The 21,648-nt window shown below is 45.6% G+C and overlaps 2 protein-coding genes across 2 annotated transcripts; one reads left to right on the top strand and one right to left on the bottom strand.

The window, feature by feature from the left end:
• Positions 1-470: 470 nt before the first annotated feature.
• LOC129493643 (zinc finger protein 33B-like) lies at positions 471-10,940 on the bottom strand. The gene is given in 4 exon segments (XM_055300018.1): positions 471-3,327; positions 5,889-6,015; positions 9,106-9,273; positions 10,401-10,940. Coding segments are annotated over 3 exon segments (1,893 nt in total). The 5' UTR covers positions 9,196-9,273; positions 10,401-10,940; the 3' UTR covers positions 471-1,651.
• LOC129523144 (mucin-1) lies at positions 10,795-20,016 on the top strand. The gene is made up of 4 exons (XM_055345766.1): positions 10,795-12,166; positions 16,470-16,551; positions 18,930-18,975; positions 19,612-20,016. The coding sequence occupies exons 1-4, from the start codon at positions 10,795-10,797 to the stop codon at positions 20,014-20,016; spliced, it is 1,905 nt and encodes a 634-aa protein (XP_055201741.1).
• Positions 20,017-21,648: the final 1,632 nt, after the last annotated feature.

The following is a 21,648-nucleotide window of genomic DNA, read 5'->3' as shown; positions in this document are numbered from 1 at the left end:
GACAGTAGTTTCATGTATCAGAAATCCAAAAACTTTTTTTAAAGGAATCAAATCAATTTCAAATGAAAGGTTTAGAAACAGCTCAAATGAAGAAACTAGTTTTAAAAAAAGGGGGGGGTATGTCTTGTAGAAGAGAGAAAATGACTGAGTGCAGAATCCAGAAGCTTGGAAGTCATCCCCAGACCACTGCACCCTAATCCAGGAACTGATGGTGTGCCCTGCTAGAACCCAAAGTTTCTATGGACCACAGATGGCTAAGTGCCTCCCGATTCCCCTCCCCTTTGAGTGGACCAGCTGAAACTCCCATCTCCGTGCCACCACCATGTGTTGTGCAGGGCCCTAACTGGTCATGTCAGGTCACATGGCTTCAGCTTAAGAGCAACCACGCAGAAGGGACTGTGCCCAAGACCGAGTACAGATGATGTCCTAGATTTTGAGCCAAGCAGCTTTATAAACGGACATCCTTGAGTTTTAAGTTTTTATTTATTCATAGAGACACACACACACAGAGAGAGAGAGGCAGAGACACAGGCAGAGGGAGAAGCAGGCCCCATGCAGGGAGCCCGACATGGGACTCGATCCCGGGTTTTCAGGATCACACCCCGGGCTGCAAGCAGCGCTAAACTGCTAAGCCACCAGGGCTGCCCAATCCTTGAGTTTTAATACAGTTTTTATATGTAAGTGATGTGAACTCTATCGCCAGAAAGCAGATTGTATCCACTCAATTTTCCAAAAATGGCCACATTACTATGTCCCATCCCACATACTCTTTTGTAAGATGCCCTTCTTTCAATAGTTAAAATCTATTTCTCCACTACTTAGAGTCTTCATGGGCCCTGTAACTACAGACTAAAGAAATGCAGAATGGACACTGGCTACTTAGCAGTAGTACTGGTAAATGTCCCCTTGGAAGCTAAAATCACTCCCAATAACCAATGGTCTATACTGTTTAGAAAACTTTTTTTCAATACATTATCATTTCTAGCTGAGTTTTTATAAACCTTGCTGAAACTGATCATTTTCCCTTCATGAGAAATTCACTGATAAACACAAAATTCGTTCTCTTGAAAACTTGGACAAATAAAAGATATTTATAAGGTTTCACTTTATTCTAAGTGCTCATCTTAGTGAGTCATCTCTGTCTGATAAAGGCATTCCTACCTTTATTGGATTCTTCCTTCCTGTATTTCTTTAATTTTTCCATACATTGACTTGGGTTTAAAAGATGACCCACAGGTTCTTTCCTGTGTGAATTTCCTACACACGGATTGGTAACTCCTCTCCTATCTCAAAATCCTAAAGTGAACTCACTACAGTGGACTGGTAGTGTTGTAGATGTGTCAATAGGGCACATAAAAGGGTCCAACAGTGAACACTTCTCACTCAGGTAAATATAAGCAAAGATTTCTGAGGTAGAGTTGAGAAGACCTCTGCCCTCCCCATTCAATTCTTTCTGCCCTAAGTCATGGCTGTGATCTCCACCCTGTGGCCCCAAAACAAACTTGTGTGTAATCTGTGCTTCAGGAGCACAGGGAATGAAAAAATCAGCAAATGCAAGTAAGTTTTTTTGGTGGCAAGTCATAGATGTAATGTTCGTAATTTATATTCATATCCTCTTGGCCAGAAGTCAATTACATGGTTCCACCCACAGTTAAGGGAGGCTGAGGAATGAAGGCTGTGTGCCCAACACAAAGAGAAAGTGAGTTTTGACATACACATAGCCAGTCTCTGTAATACATGTCTTCTCCCCAGTGTGAGTTCTCTGATGTTTGCTGAGGTGTGATTTCTGAGAGAAAGTTTTTCCACATTCATGACATTCATAGGGTTTCTCTCCTGTAGGAGTTCTCTGGTGCACAGTCAGGGCTGACTTCTGGTAGAAAGTTTTCCTACATTCTTTACACCCATAGGGTTTCTCTCCTGTGTGAGTTCTCTGATGTCTATTCAGAGCTGATTTCTCACAAAAGGTTTTCCAACATTCCTTACATTCATACGGTTTCTCACCTGTGTGAAGTCTCAGATGCACAGTGAGCTTTGGCTTTACACAGGATTTCCCACATTCATTACATTTATATGGTTGGTCTCTTGAGTGAGTTCTCTGATGGACAGTAAGAGCTGGGCAATGGCCAAAGGACTTCCCACATTCTTTACATTCATATGGTCTCTCTCCTGTGTGAGTTCTCTGATGTGCAGTGAGAATTGACTTCTTATGGAAGGTTTTACCACAAGCAATGCACTCATGATGTGTCTCCCTATTGTGAACCCTCTGATGTACAGTGAGGGCTGACTTCTGGTAAAAGAACTTCCTACACACATTACATTCATAGCGTTTCTGCCCTGTGTGTGTTCTCAGATGTAGAGTGAGTTTTGTCTTCACAGAGAAGGATTTCCAACATTAATAACACTCATATGATTTTTCTGTGTGGATTCTCTGATGAACAGTTAGGTGTGACTTACGGCAGAAAGATTTCTCACATTTGATACATGCATAGGGTTTCTCCCCGGTATGAGTTCTCCGATGGACTGTAAGAACTGTCTTACTGATGAAGGTTTTCTCACACTCGCTACATTTATAGGGTTTCTCTCCTGCGTGTATTTTCTGATGTTTACTGAGATTAGACTTTTTGTAGAAAGTTTTACCACCTACATCACATTCAAAAGTTTTCTCTCCTAGCTGAGTCCTTGAAAACCGAGGGAGGTGTAATTCCTTGCAGAAATTATCCCCATTTTGATTACATTTATGGTGATGTTCCTCAAAATCAGCTCTAGAAAGATTCAGTTGTGTTGGTTTCACACAAATGGTGTTCCCCCATTCGTTATATCTACAGGGATTCTCCCTCATGGAAGTTCTCTCTTGGGCAAGGAGAGCAGATTTGTCACAGGCTCTCCAGTATTTATAGGCAGTCTCTCCAGTGTAAGCCCTGCTACAGGTAAAGAATGTTGTCTCCTTGTTGAAGCCTTTCCCTTGCCCAACAAATTCAACAAGTGGCTGCAAAGTCTGATCCTTCTGATGACAACTAAGAGGCCCAGAACACCTGAGGGGCTTCCCAGTCATATAACTGTCCTTAGGCTTCTTTCTATCATGTATCTCATCAGGCTCACTGGGGAGAAACATGTCCTGACACATGTTAAACTCCTCTGGCTTCGTTCCTGAATAGTTTCCATCATTTATAATCAGGTTTGAGATGTGGATTGCACTCAAATGAACTGGTTTTCCCAAGTCGGTTCTCTCCTCAGTTGATGTTTCCTGGTTGGAGAATCCAAATTGCCACAAACGTCTGCTCTGATGCTCCTGTTGGGTCTCCATCAGGTCATTTGCAGTCTGGACATCTAAAATAAGACAAAGTAACCATATCTGTGAATCGCATCTAAGCACTTCTTATGGAATGTTTGTGTAAGAATAAAGAAGTTTCTTTGTATTGCAGTAGAATACGAATTTTAAAGACTCAATAATGGGTATGATTATGATAAACATATGATTTTTCTTTCTAATGAATTAACGTAACACATTGCACTAACAGATTCTCTAACATCAAAGCATGGTTTTATTTGTTCATTTTGCCTATTTAAGGCTTTTTTTTTTTCCCCCTTGCTGGGTCCACTAGGAAATATCTGGTCACAATATTCACCTATTCCCTAGCCACGATTCTCAGCTGAGTTCCTTCAACTGCATTTCTGTCCCTGTTCTGTTTCCTGCTTCCTCTCATAATACCTGTGAGTTCCTTGTGCTGGGCTTTTTCTCATCATTCAGCTTTGCAGATGGCAAGATCTTCCTGGATCGGTTACTCTAGGATGCAGGAGAGGGCCATCTGTCTGTCACCTAAACAGGTATATTGCTTAGGGACAAGGTTTATTTTTTTACTCCTCTATGGATGGCTATGGGCACCTGTGGGGTTTTTCAAAGGCATCATCTCTACTTCTTCATGCTAGCCAAAGACAGCTTTCTTTTTTTTTTCTTTTATTTTTTAAGGATTTTACTTATTCATGACAGAGAGAGAGAAAGAGGCAGAGACACAGGCAGAGGAAGAACGAGGCACCACCCAGAGAGACTGATGTGGGACTGGATCCTGGGACTCCATAACAGGTACAGAAAACTCTGGTCATCACTGTGCAATTCCTCCCTTCTGGTCTAAAAGATTTAGGTTCTGCTGTGCCCAACAACTCTGAAAATTCTTCTTCTGGATCCTACTTAGGTAGGAAAAAAACAAAACAAACAAACAAACTCCTGGCATTCTCACCCACAGTTTACAAATGTCCATACTTGATAATTTAGTTTCTAAAGACTTCTATCTTGCATTTCAGAGTTTCAGCTGTCCTATAGTTCTACTGAAACTGGAGTCACACACCTTTCTCTTTTTTAACAATGATTTCCACAAAAGAAGGTAAAAATGCTAACTTCAGATTCCAGTCCCCAAGTTTGAGTACCCTAACCTAAACACCTCATTCTACTAGACTTCAACCAATAACCTCTAGTTTCTCCTCTCATGTCATGGACCACCTCCTTCTGTGCTCAACAATTTCCTGGGTCCTCCTTTGTTTCATGATCTCTGATGCTGTCATTCACAAGGTTCCAGCTGGACCTCTTCTCTCAATTCTTAATAACTCCCTAGGCAACCTCCTTTAATCCTACCCAGTTTAGGGTTAATAATTCCCTAATTTACATCTCCAATATGGTGATGGATATCCAACCCTACTCCAGATTTTAGGTGCACCATGTATGACATATGGAAATGGAAAATAGTCATCTCAGTTGAAGCTCTACCAATGTAAACACTTAATCTCCATGAAAAGGCCTTCTGAGAAGCCTTCAAACAATAATACACGTTTTTCTTTCTCTTGTCCTCATTAAATATCCTTTCCAGTTCTTACCTCACTACTTAACCATGCATATTTGTTTCATCTTCCCTCTCAAGAAACTTCACATTCTATGAAAAGGACATTTCTTTATTACTGTTCTTTACACAACAAAAATGACCAGTGCTTAAAATTTTCCACTTAACATGCCAAAAGATTAAACCAATGTATGAATAAATGCCTGAAAGAAAACAGTCCTTGAGGGGATCCCTGGGTGGCACAGCGGTTTGGCGCCTGCCTTTGGCCCAGGGCGCGATCCTGGAGACCCGGGATTGAATCCCATATCGGGCTTCCGGTGCATGGAGCCTGCTTCTCCCTCTGCCTGTGTCTCTGCCCTCTCTCTCTCTCTCTCTCTGTGACTATCATAAATAAATTAATTTAAAAAAATTATATATATAAAAAAAGAAAACAGTCCTTGAAAATAGACAAAAGGAAGACATTAAGAATCTCTAATTGTAACTAACCAAGAAACTATTCCAAGAGATGCAGCTAGGTACCACATTTTGGTAAGTCCAAGAAAATATACTTGGTAATTAAAAAAAAATGGGGATGTCTGTGTATGAGAGTAAAGAATTCATGAGTCTGATACATGCAGACTCACTGTCCTAAGGTCTGGACCTGGGAAAAGCACTGGGGAAAACAGCCCAGCATGGCCAGCATCTACTGGGCTCTCCTCTTCCCAGACCCCTGCCCAGTATGCACTGACTGACCTGGGAGGCTCTGGGCTGGGGGTTCCTCTACAATCCATGGCTCTGCTCCTAGCTCCAACCTGATGATCACCTCAGGTTTTGTCATACAGTGCCGTGTCGATCAGAAATGAAGCGGGACTCTTAACAGACTGCTTTGGTTTCACGGCCTTTGAGGAATGACAGGAGCACCGCTGCCAAGAGCTATACAATGAAGGGCCAATGTGAACCTCTGACTAGAGGGGTGAACACACATTCTTCTGGGCCTTGCATCTTAAACCTAAGAAACATTTAATTTTATAAACAGTTGCACATATACCAATGAAGAAAAAAGTGGACACTTTCACTCACCCAAAGATGCCAGGCTACTGTAGGTCTCCAGCATCATGACCCTGTACAGGGTCCGCTGAGCATGATCCAGGTCCTGCCACTCCTCCCAAGTGAAGTTCACAGCCACATCCTCAAACGACACCAACTCCTGTAATGACACATGCCTCAATTCAAGGAATTAGCCTGGATCAGAACAGGAGTCTGGGAGTTCACTCTTCTTTGTGTGTTTTATCTTGTACAAAATACAGCATGATCTGTACTCTGCACTGTGGGGTAAAGAGAAACCACAGTAGAAATTTCCTACCTCAGGCTGTAAACAGCAGCAAAAGAAAGCCACTGAACTTGAAGATGGATCAACAGATTTTTCTAATCTTTGTGAGACACAGAGAAAGAAAATGAAGAAAAATGGAACGAGGTTTAAAAACAAGTTTAACAACAGTCTAACAACATGTAATTGGAGTTCCATAAGTAAAGAAGAAAGAATTGAGCATTTATGTATTTTCAGAAACAATTACTACAACCTTCACAAATTTTGTAAATGATAGTAATTTACAAACTTAAAAATTACAATGACCCATAATTAACTTAATAAAAAACTACTCTAGGCACATTACAGTCAAACTGCCATTATCAAAGGATAAAAAAAAAAAACTTGAAAGCAGCCATAGAAGGAAGAGCACATTCAGATAAAAATACATATGAATGATGAGTGACTTATCAGAAGCAATGGAAAAAAATATCTTTCAAGTGGTGAAAGGAAATATCCTTCAATCCATGATTCTACATCCACTGAAAACTTATGCTACAAAATTGAGGTGAAATGAAAACATTTTCAGATAAACAAAACCTAGATAATTCATCACATCAAAAGATGGCACTATAGTGATAAAGGACATTCTCCATGGTTGAAAGAAAATGACACCAAATAACAATATGGATCCATAAGACAGAATCAAGATTACTAGAAATGGCAAGTGTATACGTAAACATAAATAATTAAACGTTTTTCTTCTTTTGGTGTCTATAAAATACATGGTCCTTTAAAGAAAACATAACGTACAGACTCAAGATGTACCTATGTATGTATACTATTGATAGTACAAGTGATAGGGTTGGAAACAGATTTATACTATTCTAAAGTTCCTTTATGGTGTATGAAATAGGGCACTACTGCTCTAGTATGTTGTGATAAAGATTCATATTATAAAACTATATACAGTAATGAATAAAAAAGTTAAGGAATGAAGCACAGTGTTTTAATTTGCTATGGCTGCCACATCAAAATATAAAAATGGTTTAGCCATTTGGAAGACAGTTTGGTACTGGATTCAAAAGTAAACACAACCTTTCAACACACAATCCAGTAATTGCACTTCTGGTATTTACTTAAAGGAGCTGAAAACATGTCCACATAAAAACCAGCACATGGATGTATTGCAGCTTTATTCACAATTGCCTAAACTTGGGACGCGACCAAAATGTCCTTCAATGGATGCATGAAAATGTGGTACATTCAGACAATGGAATATTACACAGCACTAAAGATAAATGAGCTATCAAGCCATGAAAAAAAAGGAAGAAACATAAATGCACCTTAGTTAAGTGAAATGAGCACATTTGAAAGGCTATGTACAGTGTGAGTCCAACTACATAAGACTCTGTAAAAGGCAAAACTACGAAGACAATAAAAACAACACCAGTTGCCAAGGGCTATGAGTAGGAAGAAGGAGTGGAAGGAGCACGGAAGATTTTTAGGACAATGATGCTACTCTAAATGACTACAATGGTGTGTGACTAAAATACAGATACATCATCATATTATACATCTGTCCAGATCCTGATGCCAGATGAGATTAGTGGGAGAGAAAAAGGAGTACAGAAACCCCACTTTGGCCTTTTGAGTCCCTGGCTGAATTGAAGAACTATCACCCATGAAAGAAGAAAGGAAGATATGGTTTTCAGGTGGGACTCGCTCAGTTTGAGGTGCCTTCTGGATGGCATCAAAAAAGTCACTCACCAGGGAGCTGAACCCATAGTAAGGGCGAGGGAAGAGGCCCAGGCTGTAGAAAGAAACTGCCCAGCACAGAGGGCCACGCAAGTCAAGGAAAACCATACAGTGTGTGAATGCAGCGCAGACGTGAACACTTGGATGAGCCATGTTCAGGATCGGACACAAAGAGAAGAAATCATCAGGGAGGCCGCCACAGAAGCTAACAGACAAGAATGTCTGGAGAGGGACACCTGGGGGGGCTCAGTGGTTGAGCATCTGTCTTTGGCTCAGGGCGTGGTCCTGGAGTCCCGGGATGGAGTCCCACATTGGGCTCCCCTCGAGGAGCCCACTTTTCCCTCTGCCTGTGTCTCTGTCCCTCTCTCTCTCTCTCTGTGTCTCTCATGAATAAATAAATAAAATCTTAAAAAAAATATATCTAGGAGAAGATCCCAGACAGTAGTTTCACTGCCGCAGATGATGCAAGGAAGGCAAAGCCTACAGCACAGTCACTGAAATGAACTAAAATCTGGGTTGATATGCAGGCTGTAGGTTACCTCTTCACTTAGAAGACATGAATTAAGACGGCACCGCAGAGGTTAAGGTACAAACGGGGCGTGGAACTCTTTGTCAGAAAACACAACTCTGAACAGTCTGATGCATAACCTACACAGACGGACTGGCTGAGAGATACATGTGGAGAGTGATTTAAAGGACCTGCAGTTGACTCAGTCCTGCAGACATCCCAAGGGCCAGCCGTGGATCGAGAAGGGCCTTCCAAAAGTTGTCTGGGATGCTATTTTAGCAAACCTTATCAGGCAAGTTGTGTTTTTGCACCAGTAGCCATCACCACTGCAGAGTGCTGGAGTGTTTATTTCCAGATTGGTAGTGCAACACTGTCCACTACCTCATCCGTGTGACCAACAGACACCACTTCAGACTTCTGTGCCCGCAAGTTTTCATGTCCCATGACAACATGGCACGCTCTCTCCTAAAAGACATAACCAATGTGTGTCTGATGCCACAGCATCAGAAAGACCAGAGACCAATGTGTACTCACCTTGGATGACTCTAAGGTCACATAACCTGCCCATATCCACATGGCACCTTTATCGTGTTTATGTGTATCTTCCTGAAGATGCATTTTCACTTATTTTTACTTTTCTATTTAAAGGATGACCCCTTCCTCATCAAGCACCACGTAAAACAAACTAAGGGACCACCAAACAAATAAACACACAAACCACTCACCAGAGATGTATTCATCTTCTGCTGCTCTTGGAAAAGCATAGAGGACTCTGGAAAAATAGCTGGGAGAGAAGGCGAATGGACTAGAGTCATGACAAGACTGCTGTGGCTTGCTCCCAGATCCTGGATTCACTGGTCGGAAGCTCTCTACACAGCAGCTAGAAAAGACAACTGACAGAGAGAGAGAGAGAGAGTGAGAGAGCTTGAGAGGGGACTGAGAGCCCGCCAGACTTCTCTGGGACAAGAGTATTTTACACCTGGAAAAAGGGCAGGAAAGATCCTATTGAAGGAATACCCACAAACTCATGAATTTACACATACGGTATATCCTTAGTTAATTAAAACACATATTTCCCACTGATTTATTGTCAGTAACAGTAAGAATCAATTTAAGATTTTGAAGATATGGGACGCCTGGGTGGCTCAGTGGTTGAGCATCTGCCTTCGGCTCAGGGCGAGATCTTAGGTCTCGGGATCAAGTCCCACATCGGGCTCCCTGCAGGGAGCCTGCTTCTCCCTCTGCCTGTGTCTTTGCCTCTCTCTGTGTGTCTCATGAATAACTAAATAAATTCTTTAAAAAAAAGATTTTGAATATGTTTATTAAAATAATGGTTGTTTAGCCATGCTCCTATTAATAGAGACATTACACACAGGGCTTGACAGTGGTGTCTCTGTGAGGACACCTGTGGTTTAAATACCTCATCTTCACAGAAATTACACATCCTGCCACACAACACTTTTGGCCTATGACTTTATAGGAAAAGATATACGTAAGGTACATGGTGGGGTCTGTTGTGGTCCCCTGTATTCATCACCTCCAACACTGACCTGGGCTTTACCATCTGACTTGCTTTCGTCTAGAGCACCTCAGCACACGTGACCCCAACACAGGATGAAGGGCACTCTTCCACGAGAGCTTACCTACCTCCTTGGACCACTATCATCTTGGAAGACACCTGGGGCTCACCTGGTAGGGACATGTGGCTTGGCCACAGCCAGCATGAACCACCAAAAACAGTAAACAAAGTCCTCTTCCACCAACCACCAAGCTTAGTCATGGCACCAGAGGACTATGTCCTCCATCGTGAACCAGGCAAACACTAGCACAGGACCTGATCATGTGACCCTAGCCCCAGGTGCGGAGCCACAGGACTTCAACAAAAAAAGAGGACTGCTGCTTACAGTCGCTAAATCTGGTTGGCCTGTCCCCCAGCCCGTGCTTAGAGGGATACATCTAAACCCCCAAACTCAGTATGTCCTTAGTAAAATCACACAGGGGCAAGTCGAATTACACATACCATCACCAGAACCTGACAACCACACCCAGAACTTGTGAACAGCGTAAGGAAGGTGCACTTGGTGGACTTCAGTGAGGCTGCTGGAGGTGAGAGGCCAGGGAGTCGCCCGGAGCCCGGCCGCATCTCAGACGACTGTGTCCTTCGCTCTGCCAGGGGCCTCTGCTGACCCCCATTAGGCACGAGCTGCGCTGTATCTGTGCCCTAAACAGCAGTCTAGCCGGGAAGGTAATGCAGTCGCATTCTCCCATTTTACACACTGGAAAACGCAAAACGCTCTCCTGACGTTGTGCGGAGGAATTTACGGCCTTCACAGATCCCTGGCGCTCAGGGCGAAGCCCCCGGATTACGGACGCCCGGGGCACACGAGGCCTGGAGCACACGGAGCCCGGGGCACATGGAGCCCGGAGCACACGAGGCCCGGAGCACACGGAGCGCGGAGCACACGGAGCCCGGAGCACACGAGGCCCGGAGCACACGGAGCCCGGAGCACACGAGGCCTGGAGCACACGGAGCCCGGGGCACACAAGGCCTAGAGCACACGGGGCCGGCGCACACGAGGCCCGGAGCACACGGAGCGCGGAGCACACGGGGCCGGAGCACACGGGGCCCGGAGCACACGGGGCCCGGAGCACACGGAGCCCGGAGCACACGGGCCCGGAGCACACGAGGCCCGGAGCACACGGGGCCTGGAGCACACGAGGCCCGGAGCACACGGAGCCCGGAGCACACGGGGCCCGGAGCACACGAGGCCCGGAGCACACGGGGCCTGGAGCACACGAGGCCCGGAGCACACGGGGCCTGGAGCACACGAGGCCTGGAGCACACGAGGCCCGGAGCACACGGGGCCCGGAGCACACAAGGCCTAGAGTACACGGGGCCCGGAGCACACGAGGCGGGCAAAGCCACGCGGCAACGGGATGCGCACGTTTCGGCGAGTCCTTCTCAGAAGCGGCTGCTCTACGTTGGCTGCATTATCGGAAACGACGTCAGAAGCAAGCACGTGCCCTGGCCTCGGGGCGGCAGGAGCGACGAGCCCGGCAGCCCCGCGGGGCCGACGTTCCGGGCTCGGGCTCCGGCTCAGAGGCTGCGGGGAGGGAAACGCGAAGGGGGCGTCGCGAGCCGGGCACGCGGCTTCTGCCGCTCGGGCCGCCGGGCGCCTCCCAGGCCTGGGCCCGCCCGGCTCCGCCCGGCCCGGGGCTCCGACGGCGGGTGCGCACCTCCCAGCTCGTGCCCCGGGGCTCCTGCGCCTCTGCTCCGCGGCGGGCGGCGCCCAGGTCCGGCTCCCGTCCCGGGCCGAGCGGCGCTGGGAGCCCGCAGCCAGCCGCCCCCGACGCCCCCTGCGAGTCGGGCCGACCCGGCCAGCGGCCCCCGCGCTCCGCTCCACCGCCCGCGCGCCCGGCCGCCGCACCACGCGGGCCCAGGTCCCGAGCCGCCAGGCCCAGGGCCCGCCGTCGCCGTCCGCACTCGCACCGACCTTCAGGGACGCGCAGCGCAGGCCAGAGCCCGCGGCGGCAACGAACCCAGGGCGCCGGGACCCGGCGGGGAGCGGAACTTCCGGGCGGAAGAGGGGCGGGGCCGCAGTGGGCGGGGGGACCCCGGAAGACGCCCAGAGTCCCGCGCGGGAAACCCCTCGCGGACTACATTTCCCACAAGCCTCTGCGCTGCGTCCCTTAGCAGCTTGGGAAGTGACGCGTCCAGCGCCCCGGCGGCTGTGACGGGTGGGGGTGTGACGGGGTCTCTACCCACGTGGCGGAAACGGGGTTCTGGTTAGTTGTGAAGTCCTGGGAAAATGGTAAAATTCTGATATAGCGGAAATATTCCATCACATGAAATGTCAGCTTTGTTAGTCGTACAATGATAATATAGTTCTAGAATTCACTGGGGTATTTTTTTCCACTTGCTTCCTAAATCATGAATAGTGAAATAGCACAATGTCTGCATTTCGTTAAAGAACTTTAAAAGCAGATACGGCAGCTCTTGTTACTTTGTTAGACTAGTATTTTTTTAAAATATGTATTTATTTATTCATGATAGACTTAGAGAGAGAGAGTAAGAGACACAGGAGGAGGGAGAAGTAAGCTCCATGCCGGGAGCCCGACGTGGGACTCGATCCCGGACTCCAGGATCGCGCCCTGGGCCAAAGGCAGGCGCTAAACCGCGGCACCACCCAGGGATCCCCGTAGACTAATATTTTTAAAGCAGATCGTGACGTTTGGTTTGGCGAACCAATGTTCATTAAAAGCCTACACTGGAAAGTGAAAAAGAGAGGTTCATTACTCACAGGTTGGAGGAACTGTACCTCATGCTGCAAGGCGAGGACAAGACGGGGTGCGGGCAGAGAAGTTCAGTAGAACCTGGAGCGCAGGCCTTCCTTATCATCCTCCCTTGACTTGTTTGGAGTTCCAAAGCCAAGTTCACGTGGGTCGCTTCGAACCTAAAAGAGTGGAATTTTGGTATGGTCCATGGGGTCCCTTACCTAAGGGAATTACGAGGTGAAGGTTCTGGCAGGACCAGGAAGGCCTGCTGCAGAACATCACATCAGACTTTGGCATTGAGCCTCTGCAGATTGTTATCTAGGGCAGGGCTAGTGTTAGTATGAGGTCCCAGCATGCCCCCTGACCACACAAAATGAATGCGGAGGCAGCAACGTCATGGAGCAGTTCGTCTAAACACTGGACACCAATACCCTATGAACCCATTAAGTAGATACTCGTTCAAGTGCATTCTTAGCCGGCATGAAGCAGCCTCATAAATAGATGCTATTCTCACCCACTGAAATAACTTCTAAGCCATCGAAGGTTGCTATTCCACTGTTGGAAAACTTCCTTTAGTGTATATACAGGAATAAAATAATTGGATATAGACTGAGTGCCCTCCAAGCAGAGAAAATTTACATTTCCAGTGTCTAGTAATTACTTGCCAAGAAACTCCAATAATTTCTCCATTCATAAATTTTATCAGAGTCTTTATCTATTTTCCTGGGAGTTGGATTTAAACATGGGGCTCCCGGAACTCCCTAGTTTCTGTGACACAGTAAACAAATTCAACACACTGCTTTTTGCTGTCACTGCTGCATTCTAGAAAGAGGGATACAATGGGTTTTTGTGATTGGGTTGATGTGGACTTCAGTGGTAGGGATGGTGGTTGATGGTCTGGCCCATGACCTATGTGACTTATCTCTGGTTTTCCCTTTTCCTAAACGATGACCTCCACTGTGCAATTCATGTATCTTTTATGATCCTGCAATTGCCCATTGGCTATAGTATGCAGACCCAGGAACCTCAGCCTTTACTTTCCCATTCCTTTCTTTTCTCAGACTCTGGAATCCCTAGCCCTCCTTTCTCAGTCTCCTCGATCTCACAGTTCTCTCTTAAACACCTATTTGTGAGATATTTGAAGATCCTTTAGGTCCCTCCCAAACGTTCAAATGTTTGCTAATTCATCAGTGAAGTTCTAGACCTGGGCGTTTCTTGGTGTGAACTTTTAAGTTACTAATTCAATCTCTTTGGTTGTTACAGATTCATTCACATGTTTTTTCTTAAGTCAGTTTTGGTATTTTGGGTATTTTATGAACTTATCCATGTCATCTAAATTATCTAATTTAGGGGTGTCAATTGTTCATATAATTCCTTTAAAACTGTTTAATTTCTGTAAGGTCTGTAGTAGTGTCTCATCTTTCATTTTAGCAAGTTGAGTCTTCTCTCTATTTTTTGGTCAATTTACCTATTGTTTGTCAGTTTTGTTGACCTTTTCAAAGAACCTGCTTTTGGATTCTTTTATTTTTTTCTTTTGTTTTTCTATTCTCTGTTTTGTTTCCTTTTGTTCTCAACTTTATTTCCATCCTCTACTTGCTATTGATCAGATTAAGGTGGAAGATTCCATTCAAAGAGATTCAAAATCTCTTTTCTTTGGTCATATAGACTTTCATTGGAATAAACTAGCACCCAAGTACTGTTGTAGTTGCCTCCCATGAATCTTAATAGGTTGGATCCTAATTTTCAGTTATTTCAGTATGCCTTCTAATTTCCTTTTTGATTTCTTTGACAAATAGTAATTTTGAGGTTTGTTAATTTCCAAAATATTTGTGAGTTTCCCTTTCTACTTTGTTTTAAATTATGAAGACCACTTAATTGTGATTGGAGAATATGCTTTGTATTATTTCAATGATTTTATATACATTCTGGTTTGTTTTGTGGCTTAGTGTACAGTTTTTCTTGAGGAATGTTTATGGGCAGTTGAGAAGAATGTTTATTCTGCTTTTAATGAATGGATTGTTCTGGACCTGTTTGTTAAATCTAGTTTGTTTATAATGTTGTTTGACTCTATGTTTTGGTTATTCTTTTGCCTAGTTATTCTATTCATTATTAATGAGGTATGGAAGTCTCCAACAATTGTCACTGAATTTTCTATTTCTCCCTTTATTTCTGTCTGTTTTTCTTACATGTATTTTGGTATTCTGTCATTAGGTGCCTATATGTTTATTATTGCTACATCTTCCTCATGGCCCGACAATTTTTCATTATAAAATGACCCTCTTCATCTCTTAATATTTTTTTTGTTTTAAAGTCTATTCTGTCTAAGATTAGTATGACCACTTTAGTATGACATTCTTGTGGATTTTTGTTCAAATTATATTTACTTTCCTAACCTTTTTAATACATGTTATCTTTGAATCTGAAATATGACTCCTGTATCCAACATAGACATACATCTTGTTATTTATCAAGTCTGACAATCTCTACTTTATGATTGGATTCTTTAATCCATTCATACTTAATGTTCTTATTGATATATTTGGGTTTTTACTTGCAATTTTACTTTTTTCTATGCTTCTCATATCTTTTTTCTTTTCTTTTTTTTAAAGAATTTATTTACAAGAGAGAGAGAGAGAGAGAGAGAGAGAGAGAGAGAGGCAGAGACACAGGCAGAGGGAGAAGCAGGCTCCATGCCGGGAGCCTGATGCAGGACTCGATCCCGGGACTCCAGGATCACGCCCTGGGCCAAAGGCAGGCACTGAAACACTGAGCCACCCAGGGATCCCCTCTAATATCTTTTTTCATTCCTCTATCCCTCCTGCTTTCTTTTGCAAAAAAAAAAAATAATGTTTTTATATGTAGCATTTACATAACTTCATTGATTTTTTTTCACTATCTATGTTTTATAGCTTTTTCCTTAGTGATCTTTGGTTTATTGTATACACCTTAACTTATCAGGATCAGATTTAGATTCATACCAACTTAGTTGTAGTTATATATAAAAACATTATTTCTATATATCTCTATATCCGTCTCACCCTTTTTTTTGAGGTACTATTGTAATACATATTACATCTATAAATACTACAAACTAAACAAAGTTTTGTTATAATTTTTACATAATATAACTTTATATTTTTAAAGACATTGAGAAAAGAGCAAGGATTTACTTACAGATTTATGTATTAAGCTTATTTATTACTTATGGTTCTCTTCATTTATTCTTATAGACTCAATTTTCCATCTGGAGGCATTTTCTTATCACAATACATCTTCTCTCCCACTGACCTCCATTATACTGCTGTAGGCAAATATATTTTCACACATTACAGGCCCAAAAATACATTATATACATACTGTTTTATACAGTGCTTTTAAATCAATTAAACGAAGAAAATAGAAAAAAATGTTCATTTATACTTTCTTTTATAGTTTTCCAATTACCTTTCCTAGTGCCTGTCCCCACTTTTGGGGGACATATATTCAAAGTACTCTCTGGGGTCATTTACTTTCATCTTGAATAATTTCTCTTTATATTTCTTGTAAAGCAGGTCTGCTAGCAACAGATTTTCTCAGTTTTGTTTATATGAGCATGTCTTTCTATCATCTTCATTTTTTAAAAATAGTGTTGATAGATATAGGATTCTTGGTTGACAGTTTTTTCCTTTGAGCAATTTGAATGTTATATCAATTCCTTCTGACCTCTATTGTTTCTGCTGAGTTCATTGTTAATCTTTTTGGAGTTTCCTTACATTGTAAAAAGTTTCCTTTTTAAGTATAAAGGTTTTCATTTTTCTATTTTTCTTCTCCTTAGATTTCTTCCTTGGCATTAAGATTCAGCATTTTTATAGTGATGTGTCTGTGGATTTCTTCGTGTTTATCTTAATTGTAGTTCAGTGAGTTCCTAGCCAGTTAATATGTCTTCACTGACTATATATCCTTGGAACTAATTCCTCAGACTTTATTTTTTTAATAATAAATTTATTTTTTATTGGTGTTCAATTTGCCAACATACAGAATAACACCCAGTGCTCATCCCGTCAATTGTCACACTCAGTGCCCGCCACCCAGTCACCCCCACCCCTCCTCCCCTTCCACCACCCCTAGTTTGTTTCCCAGAGTTAGGAGTCTTTCATGTTCTGTCTCCCTTTCTGCTATTTCCTACCCATTTCTTCTCCCTTCCCCTCTATTCTGTTTCACTATTATTTATATTCCCCAAATGAATGAGACCATATAATGTTTGTCCTTCTCCAATTGACTTATTTCACTCAGCAAAATACCCTCCAGTTCCATCCATGTTGAAGCAAATGGTGGGTATTTGTCATTTCTAATGGCTGAGGAATATTCCATTGTATACATAAACCACATCTTCTTTATCCATTCAACTTTCGATGGACACCGAGACTCCTTCCACAGTTTGGCTATTGTGGACATTGCTGCTATAAACATCAGGGTGCAGGTGTCCCGACATTTCATTGCATCTGTATCTTTGGGGTAAATCCCCAGCAATTGCACTGGGCCATAGGGCAGGTCTACTTTTAACTCTTTGAGGAACCTCCACAGTTTTCCAGAGTGGCTGCACTATTTCACATTCCCACCAACAGTGTAGGAGGGTTCCCTTTTCTCCGCATCCTCTCCAACATTTGTGGTTTCCTACCTTGTTAATTTTCCCCATTCTCACTGGTGTGAGGTGGTATCTCATTGTGGTTTTGATTTGTATTTCCCTGATGGCCAGTGATGCAGAGCATTTTCTCATGTGCTTGTTGGCCCATAGATCAATGGAACAGAATAGAGAATCCAGAAGTGGACCCTCAACATTATGGTCAACTAATATTCGATAAAGGAGGAAAGACTATCCACTGGAAGAAAGACAGTCTTTTCAACAAATGGTGCTGGGAAAATTGGACATCCACATGAAGAAGAATGAAACTAGACCACTCTCTTTCACTAGAGGGTTTATACAAAGATAAACTCAAAATGGATGAAAGATCTAAATGTGAGACAAGATTCCATCAAAATCCTAGAGGAGAACACAGGCAACACACTTTTTGAACTCGGCCACAGCAACTTCTTGCAAGATACATCTATGATGGCAAAAGAAACAAAAGCAAAAATGAACTATTGGGACTTCATCAAGATAAGAAGCTTTTGCACAGCAGAGAATACAGTCAAAAAAACTAAAAGACAACCTACAGAATAGGAGAAGATATTTGCAAATGACGTATCAGATAAAGGGCTAGTTTCCAAGATCTATAAAGAACTTATTAAACTCAACAGCAAAGAAACAAACAAACCAATCATGAAATGGGCAAGAGACATGAACATAAATCTCACAGAGGAAAACATAGACATTCCTCAGACTTTAAATGGTTGTTTTGTTTTGTTTTACAACTTTTACAGTTTGGATAGGGAGCAGGTCAGTGGAGTTCCTCACACTATTGTGCTGAAAGCCCCTCCAGGAATCATATAAGTTTCAAACCTGGACGCTCAGTGACTTTTGAACTTTGCAATTTCCACAGAGTAATGACACACAGGTTAACAAACAAGATTAAGCTCAATCAGTTGTCAGTGTTATATGAATGAGTCATTTATGTGCTTTAAAGTTTTGCAGGTGCTATCATGCTCTGGGTTACTATAATTTTAAAAACTTTAAATTCTGTAATAATCATCCACATGTTTATTAAGTGGGTAAAATTATAGCAAATGCTGAAAACTACACCTGACAATAACTTGAAGAACTGTTTATATTATAAAAGTTCAACAAGCAATTGGGGGGAAAAGCCACCATGATACACTATACAATTTAGTAGATAATGCAGAAGAAATATAAAAAAACATCAAACAAATTTTTGTTCTAGTATTTGTAAATATATGCATTCTGGGACATATGAGTTTTTAGAGATATTAAGTATAAGAAATAGTGAAAGGGATTATAGGGGAAAGGAGAGAAAATGAGTGGGAAATATCAGTGAGGAAGACAGAACATGAGAGACTCCTCTAACTCTAGGAAACGAACAAGGGGTAATGGAAAGGGAAGTGGGTGAGGGGAGGGTTGACTAGGTTACAGGCACTGAAGGGGGCACTTGACAGGATGAGCACTGGGTGTTATACTATATGTTGGCAAATCGAACTTCAATTAAAAATGTAAAGTAAAAAAATAAAATTTACAAGAGCCATAGAGGACATAATAAATGCCAATTACAGTCTTGGGGCCCCTAGAATCAGCAGGAACTGTGGCTTTTAACACCAACCATCCTATTATGTTTTATTTTAGTTTGCTGCCAGCCACTGCCTTGAAAAGTCAAGCAAAAGGAGCCTCAGTATGGGGTATGGAAGTGTTTATACAGCACCAAGCATGATCCATTGGTGCCCTTGGCTACATCCCTCAGCCTGGTTGTAGAGGGGGAGATCATCCCTCTCACACAGAGTCTCAGCGCGTCTCCACCTTGTCTCCACATGATTCAGCCTCGCGGTTTTTTCCAAAGCTAAGGGAGCTCCTTCACCCACTGCATGAGGAGTTCAAGGAGTCTCGCTTCTCCTGCCTCAGTGGGTCAGCTGAGATACATGGACTAGCTTTTTACAAAATGCCCCACAGGATGAATGTCAGCTTGTTCACAGTGGTCACCAGCTCAGCAACACATACTTTACTGGCTTCTCCTCCTCCCCTGTCGTGTTTTCTGCACTTCTTCATTGTTGCTTTTTGCCATCACTTCCCAAATCAACCGCGAACACAAACTCCTATCTGAGCTCTTTTCGAGGGGGAGGGAGGAATACAAAACAAAGGAGGCAAGAAACCCAAGCAAGACAACAAGTCCTACTCAAGTCAAGACGAAAGTGGTAACTCTAGCCAAAGCACTGACCCTCTCTCCTCCCCGCAGTGGGGTGCCAAACAGCAACCCCAACACAATCACCCAGCGGGATCAATATCATCACCAGGACGGTGTGTTTGTCCGAAGATCCGACGGCTCCGCGGAAACCAGTGCTCGCGGTTGGGAACAGCCGCGCCACAAGTCGGGGGTGTGAAGTGCGAGGAGCTCTGGTTTCCTGCGGCTGCTGTAAGAAATCCCCACGGTCGGGATGGCGGAGGCAACACAGGTGTATCCCTTCAGCCTTCTGGGGTCCCAGTCCGAGACCAGAGTCTCCGCGCCGACGTCGGGGTCCTTGGCCCCTGGCCACCCCGCGGCATTTCCGCGTTAGTGGGGCCCCCGAAAGTAAGCGGGCAGACAGGCCCCAGCGGCGAGCCGTCCTCGCCCTCCCAGGGTCTGGGCTCAGACCCAGGTGACCTCGCAAGCTCCGCGGGGCGTGCCCCTGTGCCCTTCGCCAGCATCTGGGACAAGGCAGCTCCGCGCACGGAAACATGACCAAACTCTGCGAGCCGAGAAAGAGGGACAGTAAGGGGCTACACGGCTGCAGGCTGCAGCATGGGGCAGAGCGGGGGGAGGACGGGGCACCGCCTTCCGAACCCTGAACTCAAAGGGATCCAGAGAGAGAACGGAGCTACCGCAGAACCCAGCGGAGGCGGCCGAGTCCCGGCGGGAGGGAGGGGAGGGGCGGGGAGGGGCCGGCCGAGTCCCGGAGGGGAGGGGCGCGGCGGGGAGGGGCGGGGCGGGAAGGAGACGGCCGAGTAAAGGTGGGGAGGGGCGGGGGGGCGGGGGAGGGGCCGGGAGGGGCGGAGACGGCTGAGTCCGGGCGGGGAGGGGCCGGGAGGGGAGGGGCCGGGAGGGGGAGGGGCCGGGAGGGGCGGAGACGGCTGAGTCCGGGCGGGGAGGGGCCGGGAGGGGAGGGGCGGGGAGGGGGAGGGGCGGGGAGGGGCGGAGACTGCCGAGTCCCAGCGGGGAAGGGAGGGGCGGGGCGGGAAGGGGAGGGGCCGGGAGGGGCGGGGGAGGGGCCGGGAGGGGCGGAGACGGTCGAGTCCAGGCGGGGAGGGGAGGGGAGGGGCGGGTGGCCCCGCGGGAGGGGAGGTGGGGGGAGGGGCGGGTGGCCCCGCCGCAGGGGTTAGAGTCGCAGCAGGAGCTGAGAGACGCGGGGGAGGCAGACAGCAGGGAGCCAGGGAGGCCCGTGCAGCGTTAGCGATAACAGCCCCGGAGCGTCTGGGGTCTTCGGGACGGGGCGGGGGGGGGGGGTAGAGAGAGCGGAGTTGGGGGGCTGCTGGTGGAAGGGGGACCAGAGGGAGGCGCTGCGGAAGCTGGAGCCGCGCTCGCACCTCTGCTCGGACCCAGTGACGAGGCTCCAGGCCCGTGACCTGGGGTCACTCCTTCAGGGGCGGTATCTCTGCTTCCAAGCCGGGTGTTGGGCTCACGAGGCGTCGGTCTTGGTGGCTTCCCTCCGGCGGCTGAAGCGGCTGAAGCGTTTCCAGCTTGTGACTCAAAGTGAGAGACGTGTGACTCCTCCGTGAACACCCAGGGGGACGGTAGGGGCTTCCCCTGGCAGACTCTCCATCCCCTGCTTGTGTCGGGGAGTAGGGGGGGTCAGTAGTAACATCAAAGATCACATGATCACCGATCACCAAGGAAATATAATAATGAGGAAGTTTGAAATACTATGAGAATGACTAAAATGTGACACAGAGACACAAAGTGAAAAATTGCTATTGGAAAAATGGGGCCAAAGGCTGGCTCCGTGGGGCCTTGCCACAGAGCAAGTGCACAGGTGTAGCATCTGCGAGTGTGACCGCGTGGAGCCGGCTACACCGTGTGCCTGCGAGCGCCCTGCTCGGCTGCTTGCCCACCCTCTGCAAGGGTGGCGGAGAGGCCCGGCTCCCGCTGGGGACACGGACAGGCACCGGCCGCCACACTCTTCAGCCCTTGAACCACAAGCGGGCGTGTTCCCCATTATTCCCGATGCCCAGGGAAGGGCCGTCCAGCCTGTTTCCACGTGGGCACTGGGCAGGGTCCCCAAGCTCCTAGGCTGGACGTCAGCCCCTGGCTCCCCGGAGCCTGCTCTGGGGAGACACGCGGCGGCCGCGCTGGACCCAGGCTGCCCTAGGTGTGCCC

This window comes from Nyctereutes procyonoides, unplaced genomic scaffold (assembly GCF_905146905.1).
Source record: "Nyctereutes procyonoides isolate TBG_1078 unplaced genomic scaffold, NYPRO_anot_genome, whole genome shotgun sequence".
In the NCBI taxonomy this organism is placed as follows: Eukaryota; Metazoa; Chordata; class Mammalia; order Carnivora; family Canidae; genus Nyctereutes; species Nyctereutes procyonoides.
This window is presented reverse-complemented; position numbering and strand designations above follow the sequence as displayed.